Here is a 13,224-nt window from a genome sequence, read left to right as displayed (position 1 = left end):
AACATAGTGATCACCGAAAGGGGCCTTTGCCAATAGATCTCTCTTTGCCATTGACAAAAACATTGGTTCTCAACCTTTGGCGTATAGAGTTGTAATATGAGAAGGTTCTAAAATCTAGATTTCTGTATTATAACGACAGAGTGTACATATAATGGGTCTGGGATGGGATCCAAGAATACTCGCGTATTACGAGATTCTAATGCGAGTGCTCTGTGGGCTACACTTTGGCTTTAAGAACTACCTCTCTAAAAGCACTGTCCTCCCAGTTCATAGGTTCCTGCCCTGAATAACACTGGCAGGATGAGACAGTAACCTGTTTCAATCAAACATATGGATTTTTTCATAACCAGATTTAGAGAGCACAATTTAGAGCAGACATTGGGCCTTCCAAGTACATTTCTCACAGAGACTGGCAGAGAGTTGGACACAGAGCAGACATTTAATAAAAATGAACAGTTGGTGATGTTGGTATAACTATAATTAGTCATGTGGCAGCTGGTCATAGTTCTAAGCATCTCAAAAAAGTTAGTACCTCTAATTACTTCTAACTGAACAAAACTCTTTTTGTAGAGTGGCCTGTCTTCTACTTTTTGATCAGAGATAGTCTTCTGGGCTGACATTAGTTGTATGCTCATCCTCATACCCCAAGGTTAGAGAACAAAGAGTCTATTCTTTGGATTCCCTTGAATATCCTTAGTAGTCATGCTCTTAATTTTTTGAGACAAAAAATAATCATTGAAAAGCCCATTTGATAAAAGCCCAAACCACCCATGATGATAAAAAGATTGTTTTTATGCTTAGCATAACTAGAATTTCAGCAGAGTGGTCAGTCATTTCTGAGTTCCAGAACATTTCTGAAAAAATAACAGCAAAATTCTCTAAAAACCACAGTGACTGAATGTGTATGTACATGTGTGCCTGTGTATGTGATTATGTGGTTTGATGGGGATACTGTGTAATATTTATCATGGGTTTATGTTTACTCCTCTGATTACTACTGAATGGTGCAATGCTCTTGAAAATACAGCATTTGTTTGAGATCATATGAGACCTTAAAATCTTCTTTCTAAGGAAAGCACAACAATTAATTGTTTTATGACTCAGTTATACTTCAGTAGAGTAGATTTATTTTCACTTGGTATCAGGGAGACATGATACTAAGAAATCTTTGAGGGAAGATAACTACTTTAGTGTGAAATTCAATAGATGAGAAATCATGAGACCCAGCTTCTCATTTTCATCTTTGGTATTAAGTATCAATATGACTGAATAAATCACTTCAAATTAATCCTCAGCTACAAACAAAAGAAAGCAGAAAGGATGTTTGTTTGCTTCAAAATGTTACTGTAAATGCACACTACACCAGGCAGCACCTTGCTAAGATATCTGAATTTTTTAAAAATAAAAATTTAGAGAAGGAAGCAAGTCTCTTATGGAAATAACTCAAAGGCAATTTTTTAAAGTATAGCAATCATGTCAGCTTCTAGTATTTAATGATAGTTGGTCAAAAGTTAGGATTAGTTTATCAGAAATCATTAGAATTGAATAAGCTTCCTAATTTAGACAGGAAAAATGATTTAAAATGATTAATACTATTAAAAGATTCTGTGCTTCACCAAATATATAGAACACATTTGAAATGAACATACTAATTATTTAAAACCAGCATGTTAACAGTTAATTTCTGTAGGCCAAGTAGTCATTCCTAGCTTAACAAATTACTTGTCATATTTTTTCTTGCAAAGATACCAGCTCAACCATTCTTAATTGAAAAACTATATTTGAAATATGATAGGTGTTTACAATACTATTGAATCTCTCCATTCTTCTGAACAGTACTGGAAGAATAAAATGAGACTGGAAGTGTCTGGAAAGCAATTAACATAGTAAATACTGTTGTTTTTCATACTTTTCATCATAATCATGGCAGCAACAGTGGTACTTATACTTGTAGTAGCATAGTGGCAATAACATGTGGAATTGGAAAAAGCCTGGATTTAAGTCCTTGGTTTGCCACTTACTAAAATTTCACTGTTAGATATGCACTTTCTTTATTTGTAAAATGGGAATAATAAAATGATTTCATCTACAGAGTAGATGTAAAATTCAAATGTAAGAGAGCTCTGAAAATTATGAAGTTCATTACATATGCTGACACTCACTGTTATAGCTTACATATAAATACACACTTTATCTTTGCCTATTTTTATATTACTGGCTTTACCAAGCTTAATGATGTGTATTGGAAATGTTCTAAATCTGTTTTTATTAAGCTTTTTTATAATTATCAGTGGCCTTCAAGATCAACTAATCTATTCTAGATATTGTATAGATTAGGAAAATCATCCAGAAGTGATGCTAAAACCTTGTCTAAGGTGGCATACTTTGAGGTGACTTAGTGGGACCCTATCCTGATTTTTTATTAGAGTTCCTATTATTTCATTAGTTACATAATGTATTCTTTAAATCTTCAAAGCAAATCTTGAAGGATGTTGGAAATGTTCTATGTAAAAGTGTTTTGGGTCTAATAAACATGCACAGTCTAGATTAAATAAAATTAACAAACTTCTTCAAAGTTGAATCACATACATTTTTGAATATATTAGACTGCATTGTATGAAACTCTAGAAAAAAGTTTTACTATCTATCATGGCCAAAATCTTTCAACCATTGAAATGTATTTTATGCTATTGGCCTTTAAGTGAATTATAGATCACATTGATCAAAATGTTACTTTATCACACTGGAAGTTACATGACTACCAGTGGGACATACCTGGTTTTGGTAAGGAATAATAGATGAACAAAATGATCTTCAACTCTTCAGAATTAGCACTGTATACTTACCACCACTGTAAAGTATTTGTATCAGTACTTATGTGAATTATATAAGCATTGTTTCAATATGCAGCCCATTGGTCCAAATGGATGTTTACTGGTTTGCTTTCACATAATTGGGATAACTGACACAACTTTTTTTCAATAATATACGATTTTATGTTAAGAGGTTATTATCTAATTGTACTGAGGTACTTAAATTCTAAAGGAATGCCGTGTCTGCATCATACAGAAACAGGTTAATTTGAAACTAGAAAAACAGTTCATGAAAAATAATAAATAGTAAGAGGCCCTGGGGAGCTGGCAAAAAAAGCAAACATTCAGAAGCATCAAGGATATAGAAAACAGATGTAAAGACAGAGCAGCAAGTCAATCTAATTGAGAACTAGACATCCACACAGGCAGACACTATAGACAAGGGAAGAAGACATCCTTTAAAATTGCATCCAGGTTTGCTACAGTCTGCAGTAGTCATGTCTTCTTTCTGCTATATTACAATAACTACAACATAAACAAATGATCTGCTTCCTAAATTGCAGGTCTCTAACTATCAAGTAGAGCCAATCACCAAAAAGTCAAAATAATCAAAGACACAATTAGGTTTAAGGAAGTTTTTATAACCTGTAGATGCATAACAGATTGTTACAGAAAATTAAAGATGTGAAGATTTTACAAACATCTAAAATTAGTGGAAACCACTCTTTGCACTTATGTACATAAAATTTGTTCCTTATTGTTCATGTTGGCACATATGTCAAATGTGAACCACTGTTCTCACAGCAGAAAATGATCCATTACTCCACTACACATTTCTTAAGGTGTAGGAAATATCTGTTGATTGACTAGTAGTGTGATATGGAAATAATATTACCTAACTCTCCATAGGGCTGAACATGAGAAATTAAATACGTAAATACATACATTTGTGTGTGTATAGTGGAGGAGTGCAGTGTTAGCTGCTCAGTCATGTTCCACTCTTTGCAACTCCATGGACTGTGACCCGCCAGGCTTCTCTGTCTGTGGGGATTCTCCAGGCAAGAATACTGGAGTGGATTGCCATTCCCTTCTCCAGAGTGTGTGTGTGTGTGTGTGTCTGTGTATGTGTGTGTCTGTGTGTGTGTGTGTGTGTGTGCTACATTCAGTTCAGTTCAGTCTCTCAGTCATGTCAGACATTAGTATGTTATATATAAACATTATATGTTTTATATATACATATAAACATTATAGGTATAAAAGGAAGCACTGCTTGAATATATAGGAAATGATATATCTGTGCTTGTCACTAACACCACAGTAAGTATGATAACCAAGATGACCATAATGATGAAATGCTCACCGGCTCACAAATCATTTAAAGTGCATTCTGAAGTCCAGACAGGAAATTTATACTCATTACTGATTACTAATTAAATCCATTTCTGGAACACAACAAAGCATGTTCCCCATGTGACTTTCTTTAAACTTAATGTCCAACTTGTGTTAAGAAGGAAAAAACACTAGAGACAGAAAACAGGTTAAGAACTCTTAAACTTCCCTCTGTCTCTGCACCTCCCCAACATACACACACACACACAAACACACTCTCTCCCTATATGTATATGACTTTTGTCCAAATAAATTACTTCTCTGAAATGTGGATTCTCTTAGTGAACAGAGTTTAAGATAAACTCTACCTAATAGATGACTGGTGAGAACTATTTAAATTCTGTAGGTATGTGTTATCTTCAAGGTATTAAAAAAAAGTGAGAAGTATAAATACTGCTTTTGCAGACAGTGGAATGTATTTCTTTTTAGACAGACCAACAAAATCTTCCTCACCATTACTGGTCGGGGCATACTTGGATTACTGTGATGTTGAATGGTTTGCCTTAGAAACAAACAGAGATCATTCTGTCTTTTTTGAGATTGCATCCAATACTATATTTCAGACTCTTCTGTTGACTATGATGGCTACTCCATTTCTTCTAAAGGATTCTTGCTCACAATAGTAGATAAAATGGTCATCTGAGTTAAATTCACCCATTCCAATCCATTTTAGTTTGCTGATTCCTAAAATGTTGACATTCACTCTTGCCATCTCCTGTTTGACCACTTCTAATTTGCCTTGATTCAAGGACCTAACATCCTAGGTTCCTATGCAATATTGTTCTTTACGGCATCGGACTTTATTTCTATCACCAGTCACATCCGCAACTGGGTGGTGTTTTTGCTTTGGCTCCATCTCTTCATTCTTTCTGTAGTTATTTCTCCACTGATCTCCAGCAGCATATTGGGCACCTACCAACCTGGGGAGTTCATCTTTAAGTGTCATATCTTTTTGCCTTTTCATACTGTTCATGGGATTCTCAAGGCAAGAATACTGAAGTGGTTTGCCATTCCCTTCTCCAGTGGACCACATTTTGTCAGACGTTTACCTTTGACTGTGTGAATCACAACAAACTGTGGAAAATTCTGAAAGAGATGGGAATACCAGGCCACCTGACCTGCCTCTTGAGAAACCTGTAAGCAGGTCAGGAAGCAACAGTCAGAACTGGACATGGAACAACAGATTGGTTCCAAATAGGGAAAGGAGTATGTCAAGGCTGTATATTGTCACTCTGCTTATTTAACTTATATGCAGAGTACATCATGAGAAACTCTGGGCTGGATGAAGCATAAACTGGAATCAAGATTGCCAGAAGAAATATCAATAACCTCAGATATGCAAATGACACCACCCTTATGCCAGAAAGCGAAGAAGAACTAAAGAGCCTCTAGATGAAAATGAAAAAGGAGAGTGAAGAAGTTGGCTTAAAATTCAACATTCAGAAAACTAAGATCATGGCATCTGGTCCCATCACTTCATGGCAAATAGATTGGAAAACAGTGGCAAGAGTGACAGACTTTATTTTCTTGGGCTCCAAAATCACTGCAGATGGTGACTGCAGTCATGAAATTAAAAAATGTTTGCTCCTTGGAAGAAAAGTTATGATCATCCTACACAGCATATTAAAAAGCAGAGACATAACTTTGCCAACACAGGTCCATCTAGTCAAAGCTATGGTTTTTCCAGTAGTCATGTACAGATGTGAGAGTTGGGCTATAAAGAAAGCTGAGCGCTGAAAAATTGATGCTTTTGAACTGTGGTGTTGGAAAAGACTCTTGAGAGTCCTTTGGATGCGACAAGGAAATCCAACTAGTCAATCCTAACAGAAATCAGTCCTGAGTGTTCATTGGAAAGACTGATGCTGAAGCTGAAACTCCAATTCTTTGGCCACTTGACGTGAAGAACTGATTCATTTGAAAAGACCCTGATGCTGGGAAAGACTGAAGGCAGTAGGAGAAGGGGATGACAGAGATGGCTGGATGGCATCACCGACTCAATGGACATGAGTTTGAGAAAACTCTGGGACCTGGTGATGGACAGGGAGGCCTGGTGCAGTCCATGGGGGTGCAAAGAGTCAGACACGACTGAGCGACTGAACTGTCTGAACTGACTGAACTGGCTGACTGACAAAATCTTCTAGGAACTACCATTCATTTCATACTTTATTTTCCCATGCTACGAGTATGTACATATGCATACTGAAAACACACTGCTGGGCTTCCCTTCTGGCTCAGTGGTAAAGTATCCACCTCCCAATGCAATAGACTCAGGTTCAATCCCTGGTCGGGGAAGATTCCACATGCTGTGGAGCAACAAAGCCCATGTGCCACAACTATTGAGCCTGTGCTTTAGAGCCTAGGAACTGCAACTCCTGGGCCCATGTTCCAGAACTACGGAAGCTCGTGTGCCTGGAGCCCATGCTCTGCAAGGAGAAAAGCCACAGTGAGAAACCCGCAACACAACTAGACAGAGTCCTCTTGCCCCAGCCAGATCCAGCACAGCCAAATATAAATAAATAAAGTTACCAAAAAAAAAAAAAAAAAATGCACACTGTCATACCATTGAGATTAAAAGGACACAGTTCTTCTCTACTTCTATTATCACCTTATTTTTATTTTCATATAGGCAATCTAAGCATTAACTCTCATGAATATTCAATCAATATATATTGAACGAAAGGATACAACTTGACTCCATTAGAAATAGGATAAAAAGATTTATCATACACAACAGATTCTAGAATGCTCAATGCTCCATTAAAATTTCAAATAAAAAACAAATTCCAGGTACTTGTTATTATCAGGCAACAAACTGTATAATAATTTCCACATATTTTGCCTGTTAAAATACATGTATAATTTGATTTCAGTAAATACTACCTATAACATAAAATTCATTAGAAGATAAACTATACTGTTCTGTGCTTAGTCACATACCACTTTTTTCGAACCCATGGACCACAGCCTGCCAGGCTTCTCTGTCCATGACATTCTCCTGGCAAGAATAGTGGAGCAGGTTGCCAGGCCCTCCTCCAGGGGATCTTCCCAACCCAGGGATCGAACCCAGGTCTGAGCTACCAGGTCTGAGCCACCAGGTCTGAGCCACCAGGGAAGCCCAGGAATACTGGAGTGGGTACCCTATGCCTTCTCCAAGGTATCTGCCTGACCCAGGAACCGAACAGGGGTCTCCTGCATTACAGGCAGATTTTTTACCAGCTGACCTACCAGGGAAGCCCAAACTATATGGCACTAATTGGCAATTCACTGAATTATATTTATTGTACGTGTATCATTCACAGACACAAAAAACAATTGTGAAATGGCAATTACCTTTAAGAAACATAATCTAATAGGAGCGGAGTCATGAGCACATGTACTTAAAAAAATAATTAGAATGTGAAAATTTTAACACAATGAACAAACATGTTGTAGAAGTTTAGCAACAGGAAAAATTCCTTTATACAGAGAGTTAATCATAGGTATTTGGGGATACAACAGTATTTTATTTCAGTGAGATCTTAATAGAGGCAGAAGGAAAGAATTATTGGAAATTATTTTGAAAGAATAATATGCACACTTTTAAAGTGAAAAACATTCTTGTTGGGTATGTGTAGGTTATATGAGGCTGTAAAAGTCTTGGAAAAAAACATATTTAGATCACACAGCACTAGGTTTATAACTGAGGTCACAAAGAATTACAGAAATTATAAACAAAGGTGAAAATAGGTCAGACTTGTACTTATGAAGGACTATGTGACTGTCTTCTTAAGTTGAAGAAAGTAGTGAATCACTATGCCATTCAGGAATGACCTAAATCAAATCCCTTCTGATGAAACAGTGGAAGTGACAAATAGATTCAAAGGATTAGATCTGATAGAGTGCCTAAAGAACTATAGATGGAGGTTTGTAACACTGTACAGGAGGTGGTGATCAAACCCATCCCCAAGAAAAAGAAATGCAAAAAGGCAAAATGGTTATCTGAGGAGGCCTTACAATTAGCTGAGAAAAGAAGAGAAGCAAAAAGCAAAGGAGAAAAGGAAAGATATACCCATCTGACTGCACAGTTCCAAAGAGTACCAAGGAGAGATAAGAAAGCCTTCCTAAGCTTGCAAAGAAACAGAGGAAAACAATAGAATGGGAAAGACTAGAGATCTCTTCAAGAAAATCAGAGACACCAAGCTAATATTTCCTGCAAAGATGGACAAAAAAAAAAAAAGGACAGAAACGGTACGGACCTAACAGAAGCAGAAGATATTAAGAAGAGGTGGAAATACTACAGAGAAGAACTTTACAAAAAAGATCTTAATGACTCAGATAACCAGGTGGTGTGATCACTCACCTAGAGCCAGACATCCTCGAGTGTGAAGTAAAGTGGGCCTTTAGGAAGCATCATTATGAATAAAGCTAGTGGAGGTGATGGAATTCCAGCCGAGCTATTTAAAATCCTAAAAGATGATGCTGTTAAAAGTGCTGCACTCAATATGCCAGCAAATTCGGAAAATGCAGCAGTGGCCACAGGATTGGAAAAGGTCAGTTTTCATTCCAATCCCAGAGAAAAGAAATGCCAAAGAATGTTCAAACTACCACACAACTGCACTCATTTTACATGCTAGCAGAATAATGCTCACAATTCTCCAAGCTAGGCTTCAACAGTACGTAAACCGAGAACTTCCAGATGTTCAAGCTGCATTTAGAAAAGGCAGAAGAACCAGAGATCAAACTGCCAACATCTGTTGGATCATATAAAAAAGAAAGAGAATGCCAGAAAAATATCTATTTCTGTTTCACTGACTATGCTAAAGCCTTTGACTGTGTGGATCACAAAAAAAAAACGTGGAAAATTCTTCAAGATACGGGAATACCAGACCACCTCATCTGCCTCCTGCGGAACCTGTATGCCGGTCAAGATGCAACAGTTAGAACTGGACATGGAACAACAGACTGGTTCCAAATAGGAAAAGGAGTACGTCAAGGCTGTATATTGTCACCCTGCTTATTTAACTTACATGCAGAGTATATCATGAGAATCGGGCTGGGCTGGAAGAAGCACAAGCTGGAATCAAGATTGCTGGGAGAAATATCAATAACCTCAGATATGCAGATGACACCACCCTTATGGAAGAAAGTGAAGAGGAACTAAAGAGCCTCTTGATGAAAGTGAAAGAGGAGAGTGAAAAAGTTGGCTTAAAGCTCAACATTCAGAAAACTAAGATCATGGCATCTGGTCCCATCACTTCATGGCAAATAGATGGGGAAACCATGGAAACACTGGCAGTCTTTATTTTCTTGGGCTCCAAAATAAGTGCAGATGATGACTGCTTGCTCCTTGGAAGAAAAGCTATGACCAACCCAGACAACATGTTAAAAAACAGAGATATTACTTTGCCGACAAAGGTCCATATAGTCAAAGCTATGGTTTTTCCAGTAGTCATGCATGAATGTGAGAGTTGGGCCTTAAAGAAGGCTGAGCATCAAAGAATTGATGCTTCTGAAATGTGGCGCTGGAGAAGACTCTTGAGAGTCCCTTGGACAGCAATGAGAACAATCCAGTCAATCCTAAAGGAAATCAACCCTGAATATTCTTTGGAAGGGCTGATGCTGAAGCTGAAGCTCCAATACTTTTGCCACCTGATGAGAAAAGCCAACCCATTAGAAAAGACCCTGATGCTGGGACAGATCAAAGGAAAGAGGAGAAGGGGACAACAAAGGATGAGATGGTTACATGGCATCACCAGCTCAGTGGAGATGAGTTTGAGTAAGCTCTGGGAGATGGCAAAGGACAGGGAAGCCTGGCGAGCTGCAGTCCATGTGGTGGCAAAGAGTCAGACATGACTGAGCAACCAAATAACAAATGTGCCTGTCAACATGCAAGAGGCTTGTTAAGAGGAAACTGGAGGTGAGATCAGTTCGAGGGGGATCAGCACTAGGGGGAATGAAGAGGGCCAATCTTTCTGTCCTTAGGTATGCAGGCAGGGAATCACATCAAGAACCTTTTATTGCCAGGCACTCTATTGAGTACTAGAGCTACAGTGGTTGTCAAAGAGGTAGAGAAGACAAATATTATTAATAAACTAATATGCATACAACGGAACACAAACTTTATACCACAATATATGCTAAGCAGTTATTGACTAAAAGGGAAGAAAGAATATAAGGCGGAGGAGGAGTTTTTAGGAAGTTTTGCTTAGTTGTTTTGAATTGGAGGCACTGCCAGGATATCAATGAGGAAGTGTCTTCCAGGCTCTGAGTTTACACTTAAGCTATAGATGTACAGCTCAACTGCATGAAGACAACTGTTCAATCCATTCAAACAGATGTGCTATGACAGAGATGAAATAAGATAAAATTCTTCGCAAAGAAAATGACTGAACTGGCAAATGCTTTGTTTATAAATTTTCTTTTCCTAAGTTTCCTGTCTAAAGCTGCATTTACTTATAAAGAACTGATTTTTGCACTTTATGAAATTGTAGGTTCAATGCTCAAGAAGATTCTCAATTTAAGAAAAAAGCAGTAACATGGGGACCTCTTTTCTAACAACGGAAAGAAAATTTACAAAGATTGTTATATCTCCTGACTGTAGAACTGCCTACAGTATAATAAAACAAGTCACAGAAGACAAAGAATCTATGAACAAAAAAAACAGCGATTGGTTGGGAGTCACATAAAGCTTCTTTTTAAACATCTCAAAATAAATAAACGTGCCAAATTCTCTTGGAATAATCCTCTGGTTACAAAATGGAATTTATTATTTCTGCAAATATTTTTCATTGGACAAAGATTAATGTCTAGTAACAACCACAGTGATGAAGGCTTTGCTTAACTTTTACATTCATATTACACTGTCATCTTTATGAGTAAAGATAAAGAACTAAATCATAATGTTTTCCTTTAGAATAACATTTAAGTATTATTATATAGTTTTTTTCTACAAAGAACAATTTATTATTGACATCTCACAGCTGTTCATCCAAATGAAACCCTCAGAAATTTTTGATGAATGCAAACTATTAGTGTCTAGCATTATTTACTCAAAATTGCAGAGCAAGAAGGAAAACTGAGAATCCCAAAGGTATCAAAAAAGAAATTCTTCACATTAAATTCTATTAACACTGTCAGCTCACACAGAATCCAAATAAAACAACAAAACCAAATGGAATACTATCTTGTTCTTAAAGAGAGGCAAAGCATATATTGTTCTTGATATAATTATGTAAAAGGAAACAGGAATAAAAAAGAGGAATGAAAGATGGCAGGAATTTTTTTTTTTTTTGCAGTTTATGGATAAATCCCCTGATTTCATCAGTCATCCCAAACAAAACTAAGCCATGATAGACTTGAGTGTTCAGACAAACAAAATCTACTTCACCATTAACATTTTTTTAGTTCATCGAACTTTTTTCTGACATTTTACTCTATTGGCAAACCCTCTATTCTTTTCTATAAAAGTATTTATATATTTCAGGAAAAAATAACTCAAGAAACTAAAACTGACATCAGTTACACCACTGCAAAGTAAATGACATCAAGATTTACTTTTTACACATCTGGCATTTAAAAAGTACACATGTAAATTAAGATACTCAAAATATCAATCTAAAGTTTAGCTTACCAACAGGGACAGAATTGGAGTGCTGAAGTTCCCATTGACTAGAATCACCAGAAAGTTCAGTCAAGCAGGTTAAAGTAAAATCTGATCTGGATGCCTGCTCATGTCTGAATCCTTCAGGAGAAAGATTATCCAATTCAAACTTCACAGTTGACATTGCAAAATTCTTATACAGCTATATAAATCAAAGTTTAAACTTTGATTCAGATAGTTCAAACTACTGAATTTTTAAAAATCACAGGAGGGGGAAAATCACTGTTTTATAATCAGCAACAACCCCAGGCTTTCTAGTAATTGTTTTCACGTGGAAATCTAAAAGAGATAAAACATGCAGAGCTGACTTTCTACGAAGTTTTCTGTATTCACTCCCTTCCTAAGCAACTGACGTCAATAGGATGGATGGATTTTAGAGCTGTTTTTCTTGAAGATAATCTTGCTGCCTTTAAATGATAGAAGTGCTAACCCCATCTCAGAGAGACTGCAACATAAAGTAAAATGAGCTAAGTGAAGATACAGGCAAGGCTGCAGAGAGATGCTTTTAGTAACTTGGTATTAGGTCTCCTTCGCATATCTGTACACAAAAGATCAGCTGGGTGGGGCTAAGTACTGTCAGAGAATGCAATTTTATTCCACTGGGCAGCACATCAGAGGAGTGTCTTAATTTGGAAGGAAGTTAATTCTAAATTATATTTCCTCGGTCAGGATTGTGAGACTGTAGTCTTCATGCTTACTGAAATAAGCTTGTGATAGTGGAGATTAAATGGTGAGTTAAACTAAAAAGTTCTGCACAACAAAAATACAATCAACAAAATGAAAAGGCAAATTATGGAATGGGAGAAAACATTTGTAAACCACTTAACTGAAAGTGCATAACATCTGAAATAAACAAAGAATTCATACAATTTGGCAACAAAAGAATCCAGTTAAAGAACTGGCAAACAACCTGCATGTCTTCCCAAGAAAATATACAAATGACCAACAAGGAAGTGAAAAGGTGTTCAACATTGCTAATCATCAGGCAAGGGCAAATAAAACCACAATGAGATACCACTTCACATTCATTAGAATGGCTTATTACCAAAGAAACAAAAACAAAACAAAACAAAAACACAAGAAATAACATGAAGGCAGGATTCAGAAAAAAAAAAAAAAAGAAGAGGAAGAACACTGTGTACTGTTGGGGGAATGTTAATTAGTACAGCTACTATGGACAACACAATGGAGGTTCCTCAAAAGATTAAAAAAATAGAACTACTGTATAATTTGGTAATTCCACTCTGGTTGGATAAAATGAAATGAAATCACTATTTTGAAGAGATATTGCACCTCCTTGTTCACAATAGGCAAACATGAAAGCTATATAAATGTCCACTGATGGATAAATGGATAAAGGCAATATGATATATGTACAATGGA

The 13,224-nt window shown here is 36.6% G+C and overlaps 1 protein-coding gene across 1 annotated transcript in view; it reads right to left on the bottom strand.

Annotated features, from left to right (window-relative positions):
• Positions 1-12,208, bottom strand: part of ANO3 (anoctamin 3) — a 429,104-nt gene extending 416,896 nt beyond the window's left edge. Inside the window, exon 1 of the mRNA XM_043908234.1 lies at positions 11,812-12,208. Within this exon, the coding sequence (XP_043764169.1) occupies positions 11,812-11,965 (154 nt within the window). The 5' untranslated portion in view covers positions 11,966-12,208. The remainder of the gene's footprint in view (positions 1-11,811) is intronic.
• Between the last annotated feature and the right edge of the window lie 1,016 nt (positions 12,209-13,224).

The sequence above is a fragment of the Cervus elaphus genome, chromosome 1 (genome assembly GCF_910594005.1).
Source record: "Cervus elaphus chromosome 1, mCerEla1.1, whole genome shotgun sequence".
Classification (NCBI taxonomy): Eukaryota; Metazoa; Chordata; class Mammalia; order Artiodactyla; family Cervidae; genus Cervus; species Cervus elaphus.
Note: the sequence above shows the minus strand (reverse complement) of the source record. Positions and strands in the feature narration are given on the sequence as shown.